The sequence below is a fragment of the Dryobates pubescens genome, chromosome 13, assembly GCF_014839835.1.
Source record: "Dryobates pubescens isolate bDryPub1 chromosome 13, bDryPub1.pri, whole genome shotgun sequence".
In the NCBI taxonomy this organism is placed as follows: Eukaryota; Metazoa; Chordata; class Aves; order Piciformes; family Picidae; genus Dryobates; species Dryobates pubescens.
In genome coordinates this window covers 26878939-26900030 of record NC_071624.1, presented here as the reverse complement: position 1 = coordinate 26900030, position 21092 = coordinate 26878939, and the positions used below count along the sequence as shown (strand labels likewise).

The window sequence follows — 21092 nt, the reverse complement described above, 5'->3', positions numbered from 1 at the left end:
AAATTTGCTCTAAAATATTACTGAGGTGGGGAGGTTTGTGAGTCAGGTCTATAAAAGCATGCACTGCTTATGTAAAGAAATAGAGCTTAGAAAGAGGCAGGAGGGCTCAGCCTGCAGAGAGCCCATTCCTGGTGGATGTGCCCTCTGGAAATAAATAGGGCTTTGTATTCAGGGAGCAGCCACACCTCCATGTTGGGTAGCTTACAGCAGGCCAGAGGGCTGTGCAGGCCAGCTCTGCCTGTGTTTCCAAGCAGTGAAGGAAATAAAATGAATTCTCAAGCCTACACTCTGGCTGTAGGTGAAGTGGGGTTTAAACAAAACCACAACCAACATTTGGGGGATGAATAAGTTCATCTGTTCCTGTAACACTCCAGGGCTGCTTCAGCTTGAGTTGTGCCATGGTGCCCCTGGGAAGGGAAAGGAGAGATGGGAGGGATGCTGCTGTGTGGGGGTTTGGGGATTCAGGACTCTCTTTGCTCAGGTATGTGCATCTCTGGCTTTTGAAAATCCAAGGCTTTTGGAGGCAGCTGAGCCTTTGCTAGCAGAGCTTTGCTGTGTCAGACAGGCAGACGCTGGCTGTCCTGCACCACCACCAGCCTCCCCAGGCTTGACCACAGACACAGCTACATCCCAGGGGAATGAACTTCTCCTGTGATTCCTGAAGAGGAGATGCTGCTTTCCTCAGCAGCTGAGTCCCTTCTGCAGGCTAATGCCCTTTGGAGGAGTTGTGCTTGGCCTGGCCATGGGCTGGGAGCTTTTCTCAGGAGAGGCTGAGCCAAGGCATTGCCTGGGCAGGGAGGGAAAAGCCTGTTCCGCCCACAGCTGTTAACTCATTCTGGGGGCTTCTACCTGCTGTATGCTCTCAGAGCAAAAACTGAGCATCACTTTAGAGCTTGAAAGATCCCAGGTCTTGTCAGCATCCCTTTAATATGATTATGGGTTGCTGTGCACCTGGGCCAGCTCTTTTAAACCAGTAATGAATTACAGAGCAGTGGGTGAGGTGCTGGGCTGTTTGTCTGCCCAAGTGGAATTGATGAAGGGATCTATTTGCATCGATCCTCGTTGGAAAGGAGTAGAAAATACAGGGTTTATGGAATTGGACCTGAGACCTGAGAATTGGAAGCAAAGGCTTTAGAATCTGTGGAAGCAAATGCTCTAGAATCTGCAGCCTATAATTAAACATTTCCAAGAGGCAGCGAGAGGCAGCGAGCTCAGCAGAAGGAGACATTTCACTGGGAAGACTTCCCGAAGTCTTTGCTTTGTTTCCTGCTGTGTGTGCTATTAAAGCAAACAACTTTGGAAGCTGTGGAAGCATTGGCAGCTCTTGAGAGGGGACAGCAGCCAACCTTACAGCTAAGGGGAAAACAATGTGGGCCATCAGTCCTCTTTGGTTTTTTGTCTTAGCCCACAAACTAGGTAGCTTAGCTCAGGGAGAAATCCCCGGTGCTCTCAAGTGTTTTAGAGATTGCAGGGTGGGAGTTTCCTCAAGATCAGGTCTTGTGAGGGAATGGTGAGACACTGGAACAGGTTGGCCAGGGTGGTCATGGATGCCCCCTCCCTGGGGGTGTTGAAAGCCAGGTTGGATGAGGCCTTGAGTGACCTGGTTTGGTGGAAGGTGTCCCTGCCTACAGCAGTGGGGTTGGAACTGGATGATCTTGAAGGTCCCTTCTAACCTAAACCATTCTATGAATCTTTGATTTAGTCAGGAGAAGAGAAGGCTGAGGGGAGACCTTATTGCTCTCTTACAGTGCTCTGAAAGAAGGTTGTAGGGAGGTGGGTGTCTCTTGTCCCTTGTAACAAGTGATGGAAAGAGAGGAAATGGCCTCAAGTTGTACTGTGGCAGTCACTGTGGTGACTGTACTGTGGTGGAGTCACCATCCCTGGAGGTGTTTGAAAAACGTGCAGACATGGCACTCTGGGACATGGTTTAGCAGGCATGCTGGTGGTGGCTTGACAGTTGGGCTCAACCTTAAAGGTCTTTTCCAAATGAGACAATTCTGTGACCTTCTAAAGGATCCAGCAGTAACCACCATAAGGAAAGGCATTCACTGAGAGCAGTGCCCTGACCAGCTGGTGCAGTTCACTCTTGCCAGACTCTCCTCTTTTCAACTGTAGAAATCCTAACCACTGGTCCTTCTGATGTAAAAAAATTCTTGTCTGGTAAAAACTAAACAAAACAGTTTGAGATGTGATAGAAAGATCTGCCTTGTGCCATGGAGGATGAGCTGGACTCCTGATTAACTGGCTGGCTGAGTGGATGTGGGATCTGTGGCTTCACTGCTCTGACTGTTTGCAGGGGAGCGGTGCCAGCTGTGCACTGGAGGCAAGGTGCAGAGCTGTGCTGTGAGAAAGTCTTCATCAGTAAAGGGAAGGCTGGCTCTGGGTAGGCAAAAAGGGAGAGGGAGACTTCTGTCACCTCCACAAAGTCAAATTCAGTTTTTCTCTTCATTTTAATGGGAGCCTACAAGGACTGTGTCAGGTGAATTTCAGGTTTCCAAGCAGACATCCACCACACTCCCTGAATTTATCCTTCTTTCTAATCTTACAGCTAAGAACTTGTCCTGTGAGCAGAGAGGACTTTGGAGTGCAATCTATTCTTATCTGGACAGCGTTGAGCTAGCAGCTCCTTTCAGCTCTGCAGACAAGAATGAGCTGTGCCAGAGCCAGGTGTGTTTGTGTGCTGCTCAGCACAAGGTCTCACTGCTGCAGCTCTGCAGCCCTCAGCTCTCCTGGTGCAGTTGTGTGATGCTGCTGCCTGTGTGCCTGTGGTGGCTGCAGCAGCCCAAGGCTCCTGCTCTATTCCCTCACAGATGACTCCCCAGGAGGCTGTGCCTGGCTTAGGGGGTGCCCAAGAACACCCCTGGCTGCACTCTTCTTTATTCAACAGCAGCCAGAGGTAGGGATGAGAGAGAAAATGGAGACATTTTCCCTGTGCTTTTGCTGCGTAGCTGAGGCCTGGAGCAAAGTCATGGAAACCAGTTGAAGAACTGGGGACCAACTTTCTGTCCTTTGCTTGAACCCCAAAGCTGATGCAAATTCATTAGTGAAGACAAACATTAAGAAGTGAGTGGAGAGCCCATGGTCTTTGGGAGAAAACATAGGCAACATGGAAATGGGATGTAAATCTCTTGCTGTTCCTTGGCCAATCTATTATGGATGAGCCCATCAGAGCAGTGTATTAATAAAACAAGAGGCTAAAGCACTTGGCACTCCCATCTCTTTAGCAAGACATCAGAGGAGAGCCTGGCAGCCTCAGCCTTTGAAGTCTGCAGCTTGCTTCTGCCCAGCCACCTCGGTGACACGGTCAAGATGCTCCAAGGGGAATCTCACCACTGAAGGGAGATGTCTCCATGGTGCAGGGGTTTTGAGGTGAGTAAAATTCTCCTCCTCCAGGACAAACCTGTTTGCTCTTTCCTCTTTCAGCCTTGTTGCCTGCTGAATTTCATAAGGAATGAACAAAGCAGGCCAAAGGTGGCTTAAAGCAACCTCAGACAGCACGTGCTGAGATGCAGACTGCATCTGTTCCTCGAGAGCTCTCACCACCAGGACCAGTCTGGCCTGGTCTTTTGTCATGCAGGGGTACCACCAACCACACCCACAAGTTCCTTCCCATCACTTGCAAAGTGAGAAGTAAGTTACACTGAATTTTCCCAACATCTGCATTTTGGTTCTCCACCAGGACAAACCCAGGTGGCTCTTTGGACCTTCACACATGTTGCTGAGAGCCATTGTGCAGGCAGCAATGTTGGGCAAGCAAGGGGCTGCTGCTGCTGCTGGTTGGCAGGGACTTGCTGGAAAGCCTTAAAGTGACCTGGGAGCCGCTGCAGGGCAGTGTGAGCTTGGCCCTGCACAGCTGTGAGCGAGGGATCATGGCTGGTGGCTCTTGGAGACAGAGGTCTGAGTGTGCTCACCCTAGCATGTGACAGTGAACGTTAGCAGCACTGACTGCAGTCGTGTGACAGGAGGGGGCTGTTCAGGAGCTGGAACCAGCAGGTCTGGTGAGACTTGCAGATTTCAAAGCAGTGGGGAATGGAGAGGCCAAAGAAACGTGCCTCCTGTGTTAACAACACCCTGGTGAGCTGCAGGGCCAGCCAGGGGCTGGGGGAGAACAAGCTGTGGGATAGTGGAGGGCTGAGCTCGCTGCTGCGTGCTGGAGGCTGCAGAGCAGCTCAGTCTCTCTGGCAGCTGTTTGGGCAGTGGTGAACCTGAGCCACAGGAAACCTCGGGGCCAGAGCCAATGCTGAGAGAAGCTCTGGCTTGCAGGGGCTGGGCTTTGTGCTGTGGGCAGCAGCTGATCTAGGAGAACTAATTAATTACCCTTCCTTTGGTCGTTTTCTGAGGATAACAGATGGGTTTTTCATGAGCTCACAAACATTTAATCTTCATCCTTCTCTGCCTCAGGGTACCTGGGGGGGGGAGGTTTCTGCTTTATTATTTTCCCTCCCCCCCAAAAAACCCAACAAATTTCTTACAGCTTGCATCTCTAAGACAGGAAGAGAGCTATGTGCCATGAGAGTGTCTGTGAAAACCACAGGCAGAGCAGAGCTCTGCTGCATCCCATCAGTGGCTGAGGGGTTTGGGGCTGGACTGCAGAGCTGGTCTGGAACGGTTTGTTCACCTTCCTGCCTCACCAGCACAGGGAGAACCATTCCCTAACCATGACCACAGCAAGGCAACCGGCAAAGCAAGTTTCACTGCTGCTGAGCTGCCATCCTGTGGGCTCTGTTGGGGGAGCAGAGCTCTGGACCTCCCAGCTGCTGTGGTTGGTGCTCCTTAGTGTCTCTGGCCATTCTGGTGGGGAGCAGCCTGCCTCTGCCTTGGAGGGAAGCTCTTCAGCAGGACATGCTCTGGGCAGGGCCATTAAGTCCATTTGTTGCTGAATCATGCTGCGGGCTGCCAGCATTGCAGAGAATTTGCATCTACCTTTCTCCATCATAGCCATGGACAAAAGTGGAATTGCTGTGTCTGATCCCAGCTCTGAGGCCATCAAGCCTCATTTTTGATCCCTGGTGGGAGAGAGAAGAAGTCATCCTCAGGAAGCTGTGGGACTGGGTTACTTCCAGTAAGTCCTACCCTGAACTGAAGTCTGGGCAGCCTGAGTGTGTGGCTACAGGGAGCTGTGTAAGACAACTAATCCATCTCAGACTTGGCAGATCTCCTCTCCTGGCTGAGCTGGGTTGGAGGCTGTGTTGCTGTTCATTCCCAGAGGATGCCAGAGACATGCAGTCAGAGGAGGGCATTAGGATTCAGCTGAATGAAGTTGTTGTGGAACTAATCTTCAACACAGACCAGTAGCCTGAGGTGACTGCTGTGCCCTCGCACAGAAACGAGCTCTGGCTGTGACCCGAGGCACAGCTTGCACACAGCCAACAGCCTTCTAGTGTGACTGGATGGAAAAACTCCTCCTGGGAAAGGACTGAGCCCATGTTCCTGCTAAGGGCTGAGCTTTCAAGCCATGGCTAAAGAAACCTTAAGAAGGACTTGTTAGCTGGGAGCAGCCTGTAAGGGCTTTTTGAGCGGAGACCAAGTATTGCTATTCACTCATGAAATCTGTGGTTTGGATCAATAATTCTGCTTCATGAGTAGATCTGAAATCTGTTCTCTTGTACTTGGTTGTGCATCATAATACCGAGCTGCAGCAGCACTTCCCAGTGGCTGCTTCCCATCCATTGTGCAAGCAAAGAGAATTCCTCCTCCTTCCCTGGCCAGGCTGGCTGGAGACCTCCCATAGGAGCTGTGCTTTCTGAGGAGCTCGGTGCCACTTGTCTCTGCAGCACCAGGCTGATCTCTCTGGGTCTTTCTCTGCTCTGACTCGTGGTGTTTTCCTCTGGCTTTTGCTCATGTGGATTGACTGTCCACTTTTGGGGCCCCCCACTACAAGAAGGGCATTGAGTCGCTGGAGCACACCCAGAGAAAGGGCAGCAAAGATGGTGAGGGGTCTGGAGAAGAAGTCCTAGTAGGAGCAGCTGAGGGAACTGGGGTTGTTTACTCAGAGAAAATGAAGCTGAGGGGAGATCTCACTCTCTACAACACCCTGAAAGGAGGTTGGAGCCAGGTGGGTGTTGGTCTCTTCTCTTCAGGTAACAAGTAATAGAATGAGAGGAAATGGCTTCAGGTTGCACCAGGGGAGGTCCAGGCTGGCTATTAGGAAAAACTTCCTTACTGAAGGAGTGGTCAGGCATTGGAAGAAGCTGCCCAGGGAGGTGGTGGAGTCACCATCCCTGGAGGTGTTCAGGAAGCACACAGACATGGCACTCTGGGAGGTGGCTTCATGGCCGTGGTGGTGGTAGGTGGATGGTTGGACCTGATGATCTTAAAAGGTCTTTTCCAACCGAAATGATTGAGTTGCCACCCACTGCACCCAGAATACTGATCTAGTTGCTCTTGGGGTGTGAAGCAATAGCTAAAGGAGTAGCTTGGGTGGGTTTTTTTTCCCCCTCACTTAAACAGAACAAACAAGTTCAGCTTTGACCATGCATGTTACAGTTTAATTTCTTTTCTTTTTTTTTTCTCATGCCAAGAAATACAAAGAAAGTATATAAGTTATACCATATCATCCTGCAGAAAAAGAAACACTGATCAGCAAAGGGAAGCTCCCAGCTGCAGTTCCTGGTGTGCTCATGCTGTGTGTGTGAAACAGAGCTCCTCCAGCTGGGCTTCGAAGCAGGAGGAGCCGGTGCGTGGCCGGTGGCTGCGGCAGTGGGGGGCAGACCCTGCACTTCCACGCAAGGGATCACGTCCTGGGCACCATCTGACAAGGACACCTGCTCCAAACTGGTGTCAGGGTTGCCTTGGTAAATCCTGCACTCGTTCCCTTTCTGATGTTTCTTATCCTGGATGGGTATTTATAGGTTTGAATTTTGCTACCTACTGGTGTCAGCAAATGCTTTACAAATATTCCCACTGCTCTCCCCCACCACCCCTCTGGCTTGTGCCCAAGCAGGGGAGTTTTTCAGTCCAAACCTGACTGTCTTTGCCAAAATTAAAGGATGTACATTGAAAGGAATTCGACCTTAAATCTGAAATTCTTTCAGCTTGACAGTGCAGCCTTGGCTGTGGTTCTGTGACGAGTAACGAAGCGACAGGACAAGGTTGGGGGTGTCAGGGAGAGAAAAAAGAAAGAAATCAGTCATGGGACCTGCCCAGTGGGTGCATTTCTGCAGCCTCTCCCTGGACTCAGACCAACTGGAAATGGGGTTCTGTTTTCACAGAAAAGGCAGGATCTGCTCCCCTTGTCTACATGGAGAAGTCTCTGTTTGGAAGGTCAGCTACTGCCGTGGGACATGCTGGAGTCTGCAGCCAGCCGGGGTCAGACCCTTGGAGGAGCAAATTCCCTAGCCCTCAATAACCCCTTTCAGCAAAGCCCAGCCGTGACATCTCATTGCCAACAAGACAAAGGAACTAAAGGAAGCACAGAGGATGGGATGGAGGAGCCTGTGAGACCTCCTGCGTTGCTCTAGGGGGAGAAATGTGAGGGGGAAGCACATTAACCAGGCAAAGATGGAGCGAAAGGGGTAAGCTAGAACGGAGTGAAATACCCACCAGAAATAAGCAAACCCCAGGTTAACACAAGCTTGGGAACTGACCCTTTTGTCCCTTTCTTTGTGCTCAGATCCCTTTGGTCTCCTTTGCAGGCACAGCCAGCGTGTTGCTGTGATCAAGTGACCTGTGCTAGCCCTCCTCTGATCATTGCCTGGTACAGCCTACCCCAGGCTTGCTCATCCCCTCAGCAGCAGCAAAGATCTTGTTCGGCTCAAGCCTTCAAACTAGCACTGCTGGACCCAGCAAGGGCTCTTCTGTGCCACTCCTCAGAGCCCAGCTCTCCCCCAAACCCTGTGGAGAGGAGCACAGGGACACCAGTGCCAGAGAGGTACCATCAGCCACACGTTCTGCTCAGAGGCTCTCCCCCAGCAGTGCAAACCAAGTATTTATATCCCACCAGGACCTCACACTTGTCGAGCGTGACTCCTACTTCGCCTTACATTTAGCGACGTTTCCCACCTTCTCCATCTCTTCAGCAAGCTCTCCTCCTACCAGCTCAACTGTGCTGTCAGGTAAGGCTGGAATGCCTTGGGTCTCTCACCTCTCCCCTGTTCCCTGCTTCACTAAGGGGCAGAAGTTGGCCAGATCCTGAGGGCTTGGTGACTCTTACAAGCACAGAGAACAGGACTCTGATGTGTGTTTAGAGGAGGGTGCAAGCAGGTGGCAAAGAGCTGTGAAATGAGTGCTAGGGCTTGTTTGTGGGGATGGAGAGAGAAAATCTTTTCATGACATAGTTGTTGGGATCTCTCTCCTGTGTGCTAAAAACAAAGCTGTGAAGAGGAGCAAGTTGTGCCTGGATGGGGGAAGATGCTTGAGCTTAGGTGACCACTAACTCATCAAAGAATCAGCAAGGATGATGACCAAAGATGTAGACCAAAGAAGGAACTGTGCCTGCTGGTGGCCTCAGAATGAAGTTTTGCTATGATTCACCTCCTTATAACACAGCTACATGTGAGCTGTGTGTCAAGGGTTAAGATCTCAGCAACTTCCTCCTTCCTGAATGAACACAAATTAATGCACCTGGAAGAGCCTCATAGGCAGCTGAGCTGGGATAGAAGCCTGTGACATGGGATCTAGTGGCAAAACCTTTGCAAAACATCAGGCTGCAAGATGATGGAGAGGTTGGGGGGAAAAGACATTCCAGGTAACCCTGGGAAAGTTCTCTCTCTAGCACAGAAGAGCCAAGTTAAAAGGAGAGAAGCAGTTTTGTCAGGAGTAACTGCAGAGGCTTTCCCCTGGATTTAAATGCAGGCTAAGGACCAAAAAGCTTCAGCCAGAGTGCAGAGCAGTGCAGTTGTACCTAATCAGGTACAATCAGGTTAAAAATTAAATGAATTGAAGTGTCTTAGTTTTTCTTCTTTACTATACTTAACAGCAAGATCAGAAGCAGTTGCCTCAGCAGCCTCATACAGGCTAAGACAGGAGGCACAATTCACATTTGGGTGCATGCACAAATCATCATTGTGGGGGCTTGGGGGAAAGCTTCTGCCTTCTCCTGCATGCAGAGGAATTCTGGTTCCTTTGCTCCTCTGTGCTTCACCAGCTTGGGACTTCTGCTGGTGAGGACCACTGCAGCTGCTTCACAAAGGACCCTGTGCCTGCAGGCATCCCAGCCCATGTTGAAGTGTGTTTACTGAGATCCCTTGGGAAAAATCAGGTTCAAAGGAAATCTGTGTCCATAGATGGTTCTGTTAAGGGCCATGGGTTTGGCTTTGGAGCTGCAGAATGAGTGTGGCTGAGCAGCTTTGCCATCCATGCAACCAGAGCAGCACAGCACTGAGCCACCTCGTGAGGGGCAGTGAGATTCAATCCTTTAAGTGTGGTGCAGCGCTCTGGATGCAAGGCTTCACAGAACCATAAAAGGAGCATTTAAATTCTTACTTAATAAATACTTGGCACTCTCGAGTGCTAGAACTCCCTGCAGCACTGTTCCCTGAATGTCAGCTCTTCCTGCCCAAGGAGGAGCTTGCACAGCTCTTACCATAAGCTGAATTTCAGCAGCTCCAAGAGCTCAAAGGGCAGAAGGTGCTCGGACAGGCAGCACTGCCCTTATGTAGCCCAGAAAATACCATGCATGTTTCCCAGCAAGCAGCTTTTGCATTCAAGTGTTAAAGAAGGAAAAGCTTTGGGGATTTGATGGGATTTCATCAGCCATAAGATTCAGAGTTTGAATCTCCAAGGGAGATTCAAGGAAGCCTCCAAAGGTAGGTTTCTGAGGAGCTCAGGAAGAAGAGATCTGGTGCCATGGCTGCAGGTGGGAGCTCGCACCCGGCAGTGCTCAGTGGCCTCTCTTTGCTGAAGCTCCCAACAAACGAATTGTAAAAGAAAGGTCACCAATTTGGTCCCATTTTGGAAGCCAACAGTTAGTAATGAAGAGCTGGCAAAGGGGAGGATGGGAATGGAGCCCAAGAAAGTGCTGTAGTGATGTGCTATTGCTCTGAGTCCCTGGAATCCCTTTTAACATAGAGGAAAATGTTAACGGTGTGCCTGGGGAACGTGGCTTTCTTACCCCTTGCATTCAAACAATGTCTAGCAAAGGAAAAGACTCCAAAGAGGAGCAATCAACAGGCAACAAGAGGATCTTCCCAGCAGTGCCCACACAGATACTCCAGAGAAGTCAGTGCCAAGCAGCTACTGTGTCGAGTGCCTCGTGGGGTGCAGTAGACTCTCCATGTAGACAAGTCCTCAGAAGTGTTAAGGTTGGTCTAAAATTTGGGTTGGTTTTGGGGTTGTTTTTTTGTCCAGGAGATTGGTGGTAGGGAGCAGAAGTGCCCTGATACCCCTCACTGCTCAGTGCAGTCCTTATTTCCAGGTCCCAGGCTGGCAGCTGGAGACCACAGAAGGGCTGGGGAGTGCAGCTCTTGGCCATGTACTGCTGCCCACAAAGTTTTACTAAAAGAGAGAGGCTCAGCTCACACAGAGCCAGTGGATATGGCCAGCGGCCATCTACAAAGCCTGAATAAAACAACAGGCAATGGAGCTTTGCATAGTCTGGGGGAGCCAGGCAGAGGACCAACCCCAGTAACAACCCGCGGCAAGGACGGAGGGAGGGGGAAGAGGAGGGGCCGGGGCTAGATGGAGGCTGGAGGAAGGGTCAGATCCCATGGGAAATGGCCGAGGAGCCGCGCGGTGTGGAAGACGTAGCAGGGTACGACAGGCAGATCAGGAGGAGCAAAGTCTGTTTTCTTCTTATGTTAAATATAAACCATTAAAAAATAATACTGCCTGTGGAACTGACCCCAGCCAGCTCAGAGGTTCCTGGAGATTCCCAGAAGAGCATGAGAGGGGTGCAGGGACAGGAGCAGGGATCTGAAACTCCTCCATGCCTCTGAAAATCTCCTGGAAAGCCCTAAGCTGAAGCCCAAAAGGGTTGGGGAAAGATGAGCAGCGACAGCGATGGGGACTGGATCACACCAAAGCTTTTGTGTGATGGACGTGATGTGACATAAAGGTGTGAGCAGAACAGGCTCTCCACGCCTTGGTACTGCTGCTACAGGTCAGCCAGGCTCTTTTCTCAGCTCCACAAGTATTAACCTCACCTTGGGTGCACAGAGAGAGAGAGAGAGATGTGTGTGTGGGTGCACAGAGAAAGCATTTCTTTGCCTTCCATTAAAAACCCCACTGTGGGGTCGGGGTGAGGAGGAGCCTGGCGTTCTCATGCAGCAACATCCTGCTCTGCCAGCTCTGAGATCTGCCCTAAGTGATAAAAGAGCTCGTAGGAACAGACATGGAGAACATTCCCGAAGGCATGCAAATGGTCATTGTCTCTTGCTTTTTTTTTTTTTTTTCCTTTTTTTTTAGCTTTTTTTTTTTTTAGCTTTTTCTTTTATCTTTTTTTTTTTTCATCAAAAATACAAAAGCACCCACCACATCCTCCAGCTTCTGCAGCTGCCTTGCGCTCGGGGCAGAGCCGGGGTCCCGCTGCAGCTCTGCTCTCCCTCTCTCTCTCCCCTCCTCCTCCTCCTCCTCCTCCACCACGGAACAGCTTTCAGCTCCTGATGGCAGTTTGAGCTTTGTTGTTGTTGCCGCTGTTTGCGGTTGCTTTGGGGGGTGGTTGTTGTGGTCGTTGTTGTCGTAGCAGTAGAGACAGAGAATCCGACGATTTAAAGACCAACAACCTCTCCCCCCCCCCCCAGAAAAAAAAGATATTCAGTGACTCGTGCCACGATTCTTAGGAGGACTCCTCAGAATGTCTCATTCTCGCCTTAATTAACGAATTAATTAATTTTCCTTTGAAAATACGCTTCCTTCTTGAAACTCTCTCCTCTTGTACTTTAGTTGTCTCCCCACTCCGTGAGTTTTGCTGGAGGGGAATGAGGTAGTGGATTTCCCCCTTCTCCTCTCCGCTGGGCGTCCGACGCTCATCCCCATTCCCATTCCTTCTGGTGATGTTGGTGTTTTGTTTCCCCTTATCCCATCACTGGCACAAGCTCGTTTCCAAGAGGCGGTGAAGTAGAAGCATGCGGTTCCTCCCGACGGTGGCTCCAGAGCAGGCTGTCTAGGGCTGCCCACCTACGCTGTGACGACTTTTTGTTGCAAGGCTGAAAGTAAAAACCCCCAAAAGGAAAGTTGTCTTCCTCCTCTTCGAGGTATTCGCATGCTAGAACGGCTTCTAGGACCCTGTGACAAAGAGAGAGAGTCTGAGGGCAGCTGCCGGTGGGCGCAGGTTGTTTTCCCTTGCGCTCTGGGGCTGCGCTCTGCTTGTTCCTGCTGGGTTTGGCAGATGGGTTTGTGTATGGGAGGTTCCCCAAACATTTGGGATTGCATTTCTGGCTTGGTTGAGTTACATCCTGAAACCCTTTTGGTTTTTAACAGCACCACCCCAATACTCTCCTTCCCCCCCCCCCTGCTTTCTAAACCCACCACAGCCTTTGTCAGGGCAATACCTCTCACCAGGAGGACCTTGTGTGGTCACCAGTTCTCACAAAGGAGGACTTTCCATTCTGGTCATTTGATTAAGGAGTGTTGCTGCTGCAAGGGGCCTGTTCTTCAAGGTGTTTTGCATTCATGTGTGCTGCAAGTGATGATCAAACCAGCCTGGACTGCAGAAGTACTTAGTGCCCTACCACTGAGGTTGGGGGTGGAAATTGGAGTACCACTTGCCCAAGGATGGCAGTGGTAGATGGTGGGCAGGTGTATCCTATAAACTGGGCTGGAGACAAGAGCTACATGAGGTTCCTGCCCTAGCTGGTCTGGAGAAAAGAGAAAGAGGTGTTACCTCTCAGGCTGAGTGAGATGTAGAGCACGATGATGATGGTCCCCAAGACAATGGAGACGATGCTGAGCAGCCTGGCCATGCGGCCGAGTCGCCGGGCTCCGTCTACGTCTCCTTGCTGCCCGCTGTTCCTGGACTGGGGGAAACACAGAAAGAGGCTCTTGAGAACAGCCATGGCTTGGGGATGACTCTCTGGCTGTAGTCCCCAAAATGTGAGCTGCTGGATCTGCCAGCCTGGGGTGTCTCAGAGTGGCACACGCATCCCCTCCGTGAGCCCACGGCTGTGTGGTCCCGCTAAACCGATGTGCCCAGAGCAGCCCACCTGGACTGCTGCTCTCCTTGCCCTGGCTAGGAGCTGGACTGGCTCAAGCGTCTTTTGTTGGAGTAAATAAGAAATAGCCTCAGCCAGCAGCAGAAATCCTCTTGGATTTCTGTATGGAAGCTGCTGAAATTCTAGACTTCATTCCCCAGAGCAGCTCAGTTCCATGGGGTCTGTTCTGGGGGACTACATCTTCCAGAGTACCACTGGCCTTCTGCAGCCTGAGGACAGGAAAAGGGTCCTACCTCCATGCTGTATGGAGAAGTGATGTATGTGGTGATTAAACTATTGTTGACCAACTGAAAGCAAAACAAAACCTCAGACAAGGATATTTCCAGAGCACCATGTGGCCTCTTTGCTGGCTGTGGGATGTGTGTGTGAGCAGAACAGGCTTTGGCAAAGCAGGCAATAGCTGCTGGCTTTCAGCTGGTGATGGGATGTGCTTTGGTGCCTCTGCATTACCCTGGCTTTCTGCATCAGCATAGATGGGTTGTGTTCACCATCTCTGTTTTAAAATGCAGTCCTCCTACAGTGAATTCCTGCTCTTGTGTGTGCTGTAGGCAGAGGAGGGCTAGTCCATAAAGCTTCTCTCTTCTGCTTTGAGTTTCATTCTAATTTCCCCTGCTGCTCTATTGATTGCTTCAGGCAGCTCAGTGAGAGCTTTCCCCTGCTCTGTAAGCAAAAGAAAGAGCTCCTGGCTGTGGCAGGGCTGAGGAACAGGATGGGGGAAAGCACAAGTAGGTGCCTGGAAATTATTGTGTGTGCTCTCATTAAGGAATGAAGAGAGAGCTCCAAGAGCTGGAGCTAGAACAGGACTCGCCTGGTGCAGATGTTGGTGGGCACTGGTGTCTGAACATGAGGCTCTTGGTGGGACAGACTGCAGCAGTCCTTGTCTTTGGGAACAAGTGGCAACCCAGGGTGGATGGAGAGCACAAATTGGAGGTTCCCTCTGAAGCTTTGCTTTTCACTGCTTGGTCAGGGCTGGCCACCCATGGGCTTGGCAGGGATCCAGACCCTGGGGGAATCTCCAGTGGGGTTAGTTAAACTTAGCAGAATGATAGAATCACAGAACTGTTTTGGTTGGAAGAGACCTTTAAGCTCTTTAACTGCTAGGTTAAACCATGTCCCTCAGCACCATATCTGCATGGTTTTTCAAGCCCTCCAGGGATGGTGGCTCTACCACTTTCCTGGGCAGCCTGTTCCAGGGCTTCCTTTTGGGGAAGAAATTCTTCCTCATGTCCAACCTAAACCTTCCCTGGCTCTTCCCCAGGGTATACCCACCAGTGCTGCTGGGGCCACAGCAGCAAGTGGCTGGATGGTTGGAGCAGGATTTGAGCTCACACTCAAAGGGGAAAGACATAAGTTTGGATGAGCATGGGCTGACCAGGACCTTGCCTGGTGCCTGACTCCTCTGAGCTTCAGAGCCAGCTGTCTTACTGCCCTGTGCTCAGTGGTGCAGCTGACTTGCTGGGCAGATGAAGCCTCCACCTATGCCAACCCCACACAGCAACCTGAAGACCAAGCACAGCTTCTCAGCAGAAGTGTAAGAGACAGATGCTGCATCATAAACTTTCAGACTAAGTGATTGAATAAGGAACGATCTTGTTTCTCGCTCTTGTAATTGGCAATCACTTGGTTCCCAAGTGAAAAATGCTGAAAGTAAGAATTCCTGGGGAGGGAGAAGCATTACTGTGGAGAGTAGAGCCCAAAGTGCTCCTCAGCCTGCTGGAGCCAGCGTGCTGGGCTTCCTGCACTTGGCTGAGGGAGGACCTAGCACTTAGCAGAAGGGCGGCTGCAGTACCCCGGTGAGGTTATTATGGTGAAATTACTCACGGTGCGTCAGCACTCGCTGCCTGCAGCCCCTCCATCAGCAAAACAGGAGCTCCCTGCTCGGGAAGAGGCAGGCAGTCTGTGACCAGCATGGCTCTCGGGACCAAAAAGCCTTCCTGGATTCATGCAGTGCCCTTCTGTCTCCCATGAAACCCATCAGGAAGGAGTTTGGAGGGAAGGAAATTGGCTGAGGCGTTTTAAGGTCCGCTGGTAACATTTTCGCCTGGTTGGGAACGCTTGGGGTAAGGGGAAAGGGAAGCAGGGCAGGCTGAGGGAAGGAGCAGGCTGGCACGTGGGTCTGATGCCTTGGTCCAGTGGAGGAGTTGGGCAAAATTCCCCTTGACCTCAGTGGAGACAGGGTTTTGTAGATTAACTGCCTTAGAATCATAGAATCATTTGGGTTGGAAAAGACCTTTAAGATCATCAAGCCCAAGCATCAAACCAGCACTGCCAAGTCACCACTGAACTATGTTCCTCAGAACCATGTGTACATGGCTTTTAAAAAACCCCAGGGATGGAGACTCTGCCATTGCCCTGGGTTGCCTGTTCCAAGGCTTGACAACCCTTTGGGGGAAGGAACTGTTCCTAATGTCCAACCTAAACCTGCTTTTGCACAGCCTGAGTCCATTTCCTCTTGCCCTGTCACTTTGAAGCAGTCACTCTTTCCTTAGAGATGCTTTTAAGAATGTAACACTTTTATGTGGGTTAAAGGCTCCTTGCCCTGCCCCATCCATCTCCTGGATGCTGCCTCAGCCGAGCCAGGTCTCAGAGGGAGATGTGGGACAGGCTGTGGGACCAGCACCTCCCCCCAGCCCCGTCCCATGTGCAGGCTCCTCCCTTTGGAGGGTGGCTTCTGAACCTGGGGACACCCTGAGTTAAAACCACAGATATGGCAGTTACAAAGAGGTAAAGGTGGAAGTGTATGAAAGCAGCCCCTCCTTCCTTTGAAAAGATGTCTCAGAAATAACAACTGCACTGTGAAGGGTCCTCTGCTAAGTGTTTGAGAGAAAGAAAATAGAAACTGAAGAGTCAGGAGGCCTCACACAGCTCCAGCACCAACCCTGAACCACCACTGAGAACTCAAATGAACAAACTTGACGTTCCTGCCCCATTTGCCATCCATCCTGCTTTAATACCACGGCAGCATCCTAACCAAGATGTCCCCAGCCCGGGCTGTGCACTGCCAGCTGCTCCATAGTGCTCAGGGAGGTAAAATGCAGCTTTGAAGGTTTCCATGGACTCGTTCTGGCTTGTGTCACCACGTAGATCATAGAATAGAGTCATAAATAACACAGCAGAGCCTCAACCAGACGGCTGCTTCCACCACATCTCTGCAAACATCCTGCTCTGCTTGCATGCCACCCCGTAGAACATTCCCACCACCGCTGACACCAAGAGGGCTCAAGACCTTGTTCCTTCTGGGCTCCACAGCGAGCCTGACAGACCATACCTAAGAGCAATGGGATGCAGCCAAGAGCCTATTTTCATTACAGAGCAGGAGGTGACAAGATGAAGCCTGATGGGCTGGTGGCAGGCGATGGGGAGGAGGCAGCAGCCCAGAGGTCTGCCCTGCTCACTGCCCCCTGCCACCATTTGAGGTTTTTATCTCAGGCTCCAATTTTTGTGCCAAGTGTAAATTTATTTTATATATATATATATATATATTTGGGTGGGGTGTGGGTGAAGCATGCAGCTTGAGCTGTCTTCTAGAGACAAATATATAGGCTAACAAAGCTGATGCATTTATCAGTAGAGCTTCTGGAAGTGTTTATTGCTCCTTTCTCCCAAACAATTATGGCAAATACATCAGCCCTGGCAGGGGGTGTTTAGCAAGCATTTGTTACTGTGCATATATTATTCATTGGTGTGGAACAGTTTGATTGCAGCTCTCTAGTATCACTAATCCTGTGTTTGGCTTTCCACATAGAAACATTAACATCTTGTTTATTAATCGAGGCTCGCCGAGGCAGAACGTCTCCGAAAGGCTCGAGGGCTTACCGGGGGGAGGGAGTCACTGTCACTGTGCCAAGGGCCTCCGTGGGACAGCAAATCAGGAAGACCCTAGAAGTGGGGCTGGAAGGGTGGGAGCTGCCACAGCACCCAGGGGGCCAGGTGAGTCAAAAGAGTTCTTGCCTCTTTCAAACTGTTATCTGTTCCTGTTATCTCTTCAGGCTTTTTTACCCCAAAGTTGTCCCGCTGCAAAGGAAGGCAATTGCATTCCTGTGCTAGACCTAGGGCTGGAGAAGATGAATTGTCCCCTCCTCTTCCTCACAATCTTTCTCAGTTTATGAACTGCCTTTGGATGCACTCTGCTGCCTTCCACCAGCTACTCAGAATCAAGCACTAATCCTCCACACTTGGGTTTGGTTGAAGAATTCTGAGAGAGGGATAACTCAGCATCAGGCTTAGACAGGTGACTGTGCCATGTGAAATGAGGAAGGAGAGTCTGACTTCTCCTACACCTTTTGGGAATGACAGTACTTGTTTTGGACACTGAGTGCTGTGCAGAATTGCCCCTGGCATTGCTATGTGTTGGTTCTGGCTGGATTTACCTTTCTTTTTCACTTCATTTCGTTTGTTTGGAGTTTTGTGTGCTGGTGAGTGATGCCTCTGCTTCTTCCCCTGATGTGACTGCACTTTGCTAGGAAGGGATTTGGTAACAGCAATACAGTGTGTGTGGTACCTGGCTCTGCCCTGCACTCCTCTGAAATGGCTTCTACAGGGCTGTGCTGCCCTTGTGTCCATCACTCTCCAGCTCAGGGAGAGACCTGAACCTTTCAGCACAGCCAGGTCCTCACTTGGTAAAGAAAATCTATGCAAGAGGCAGTGGAGGAGCCTCCAGGTAACTCATTTCCATGAGACCAGCATTATCAGGAGCAGGCTGGGGGCTAGAGCAGGGGTTTTTTTTTCTCTCTATTTCTAGCCATAGGCCCTGCTGGGATCTGGGAACAGCCTTTGAAAAATGATTTATGATACACTAAACCCAAACACACTCATTTGCTTTCCTCTCTGGCTGCTGCTTATTACCCAGGAAAAAAAAAAGCTTTCATGTGCAAAATGCATTGAGTTAGGGAAGAAAAATGAAATTGCAGAGCTAAAGGAATGTCAGCACATTGTGGAAAGGCCCTCTCCCTGCCCCACCCCCCCATCCCCTGACACCAGGAATCATGACAGCCTGATTCTTGCTCAGATTTGTGCATGATCAGGCACTCCTGGGTCTTACTCTGTGGGGAGACCTAAGCCTGTGGGAGCCTTGGGGGCCACTGGGAACTAAGTTCCTCCTTGGTATAAGCAGGTGAAACATCAGCTGATGCCCCAAGAGCTGTTTCTGCTGACAAAAGGACACAGCCAGATGTTGTATTGCTCCTCAACATCAGCATGGAACAAGGATCACTCCTTGTCCTGCTCTTGTGGTGCTGTGTGGGGGACTCTGGCTGGCAGGTGGTGGTGGGAGGGTGGTGATGAGACAGGCATGGCCATGACTAGAAAGGGCAGTAATAAATCAAGTGTCCCGTGGGACAAGAGAGCGCAAAGATGACTGTGAAGGGGGCTGCTAATGTGCTGTGTGTGCTAGAAACCTGGTCCTGGAGAACCAGCTCATCCCAGTGTGTCTTCTGCCTTGGTGGCCTCAGAAGCCTGGGGCTGGGCATCCTCTTCCCCAGCTCTGAGGCTCTGTTCAGTGCTGTCAAGGGCCTTGGAAGCAGAGAGCAGCCATCCAGTCTTCCTGCCTTGCTGGTCCTGCCTGCCTTTGGGTTTAACTCAGCAGATACACCCTGGTACCTCGCTGCCTAGCAGCATTAGGTGGCTCCTGCTCTGTTGTCACTGTTTACTCTTCTGCTCCGTGGGGTTTATGTGGCCCAAGGCGCATCCCCACCGCGCTGGAGGCTCTAAAGCCTGCAAGGGAGAGTGTGAGAATCTATTTTGCATGAAGGCTAATGTGGCTGGAAAATCCCCGTGAGAGCCCTTGTTTATTACCATGGATATGCAATACCCAGCTGCTTTCCCTCCCGGTGCAGTGCAAAGCCAAACAAGGCTGGCTGGCTTCCCTGGATGCTGCCTAAACAGGCTCTGCCACACCACTGTACTACGCAGATGACAGCTGGCACCGCCAGAAATGATGATTCCTCCTCAAAATGGAAATTGGTCTCTCCAGAGGGCTTTTTGTGGCAACTGCCAGCATCTGCCTTCAAGTTGTCAGTGGTTTTGGGGGAGGTGCTGGCTACTGGTGTCCCTTGGTGTATTTCTGTGTGGTAACCTGGTAACTGGGATGGTTTTAAAAGAAAAGATGTGTTGCAAATCCAGGGAAGAAAAGATGCCCCAGGGGCTGTACAGCAGTGGAGTGTCCTGATGGATAAAGGGATGGCCATGCTTGCCAGGCTGTGCTGCTCCAGCCACCTGTACCTGAGCTGGGTGGGAGGCTGCTGGCTGATGTTGGGGTGTTTCTGAGCAAGGGGAATGCTTCATGGAGAAAATTGCTTCTCCAGGGTAACCGAGCTGTAGGTGCTCGGTTTGCAGGCTCCCTTTGAAGCAGCCGAGGGCGGGAATCAGGCTGCAGCCAGGGTCTCCCCAGTGCTGCAGGGCTGCTGGGAGGGGCCGAAGAAGAAAGAGCCCTTGTCTTTGCCTCGCCTCGCAGCTCCTTCCCGGGGAAACCCAGACTGGCTCCCGACCGTCGGCAGGGACTGGGATTCCCGGAGCCATCGGGCTTCCCGGAGCCCTGCCCTGGGTGCGCGCCGATCCCATCCCCAAATCCTGGCTCGCCCATCTCCATCCCAACAACCCCTGTCAGTTGTTCCTGGCCCCAGCGCCGGTCCCTGCTCCCTGCCACCCTCTTCCCTTTCCCGGACCCCAGCTGAAGCTTCCTGCGGGAAACGAGCAGCGGCACAGCCGGCTGAGGTCCCCGAGCTGCCGGCTGAGCTGGGCGGGCTCCTCCCGTCCCGGTCCCCGGTCCCCGCCACCGCCTTCGGTCCCCGCCGGTGCAGCACCGCGGACAGCTCCGCGGCGGCCGTCGAGGGCGGTGGCAATGAAGCGGGCGGGTCCCGCACTCACCATGATGGAGAAGACAAGGGCCACGATGTTGATGGGCCAGACGGGGCAGAAGCAGGAGAAGATGGCGAGCACCAGGTAGTCCCGGGGGCGGCCCTGGTCCGGTGCCACCGTGCTGGTGGCCGTGGAGGAGGCTCTGCCCAGGCTGAGGCGGGATGGCGAGAGCGGGGCCACTTCCAGGTGCCCGACCGACACCGACTTGTAGGCGAGCCCGTGCCCGTTGCGCTCCGTCTCGCCGGGCAAAGCCGCCGTGAAGGATTTGGAACCGCGGAGGCCCTTCTCCTCCCGACCGTCGGTCGCCGACAGTAGCTTCTCGGTCTCCTGCAAACGTGTGGGTAACGCCGTGCCCGAGCCCGGGCCCGGGCCCGGGCCCCCGGGCGTGGAGCCGCTGCTGGCCATGGCCCGGCGGAGCGGGCACCGAGCTGGCCCCGCCGCCGCCGCTCTGCGCTCGGGGCCCGCCGCCCCGCGGGAGGCCGTGCCGGAGGAGGGGCCAGCCCGGTTCGGCCCCCGGGGCAGGATCGGGGCCGCGGATCCGCCCCCGGGATGTCCCCGTCCCCACGTGGTCCACCCCCTTCTCCCGGGCTGCGCTCAGTCTCCGCCCGACCCGGTGCCCCCCGGGGATGCGGGAGGGTGGAACGTCGGGAAAGCCGGGATGTCCCTTGTCGCCTGCAGCCTGGCCCCGCCCCACCGGCCCCCTCGCTCTTCCCGGGGACTCCCACGGGCTCCGCTCCGCTGCAGCGGTACGTGAGAGCCCAGCCTCGAACGGGCTCAGCCGGTGTCAGCGGGGCGCGGCTGCTAACCCCAGCTCCAGAGCTGCGGGGACGTACCGCGGGCAGCTCGGTGCTGGCACACACAGCCCTGCCGTCTCTCCGTCCCTCCTCGTACAAGCCTGTCCCCAGACGGGTGGGGAGATCTGTGACACGGGCCAGCCCCACAAATCCCCTCATCACTGCGGAGAGAGACTGGAGCTGCGCGGGGGGGGGGTGATGGTGTCGGCAATGTGGGGTTGCCCGGTTCAGTGCTGGCTTCAGACGCTCTGTGACAGCATCCTCCGTGGGCACAGGGTGGGAGGAGGCCCTGGACACACTGTGCCAAGATGTGCGTGGGTGAACCTGGAGACACAGCAGCTGGGAACAGGGATAC

The 21092-nt window shown here is 52.5% G+C and overlaps 1 protein-coding gene across 2 annotated transcripts; it reads right to left on the bottom strand.

Moving 5' to 3' along the window:
- Positions 1-11678: 11678 nt before the first annotated feature.
- TRARG1 (trafficking regulator of GLUT4 (SLC2A4) 1) lies at positions 11679-20522 on the bottom strand. 2 transcript variants are annotated; one of them, XM_054166666.1, is made up of 3 exons: positions 19953-20522; positions 12761-12893; positions 11679-12083 (listed from the first exon to the last, which is right to left on the bottom strand). In XM_054166666.1, the coding sequence occupies exons 1-3, from the start codon at positions 20346-20348 to the stop codon at positions 12055-12057; spliced, it is 558 nt and encodes a 185-aa protein (XP_054022641.1). In that variant the 5' UTR covers positions 20349-20522; the 3' UTR covers positions 11679-12054. The 2 variants fall into 2 exon arrangements, with proteins under 2 accessions (XP_054022641.1, XP_054022642.1); XM_054166667.1 differs by having other exon boundaries at positions 11679-12162; positions 19953-20517.
- Between the last annotated feature and the right edge of the window lie 570 nt (positions 20523-21092).

Bases quoted from the DNA above. Each gene is read 5' to 3' on its own strand.
- TRARG1 (XM_054166666.1), bottom strand. From the start codon at position 20,348: ATGGCCAGCAGCGGCTCCACGCCCGGGGGCCCGGGCCCGGGCCCGGGC. The intron at 12,894-19,952 runs GTGAGTGCGGGA...TGTTTCCCCCAG, and splicing joins CCCTTGTCTTCTCCATCATG to TCCAGGAACAGCGGGCAGCA. The intron at 12,084-12,760 runs GTAACACCTCTT...TTTTACTTTCAG, and splicing joins CATCTCACTCAGCCTGAGAG to CCTTGCAACAAAAAGTCGTC.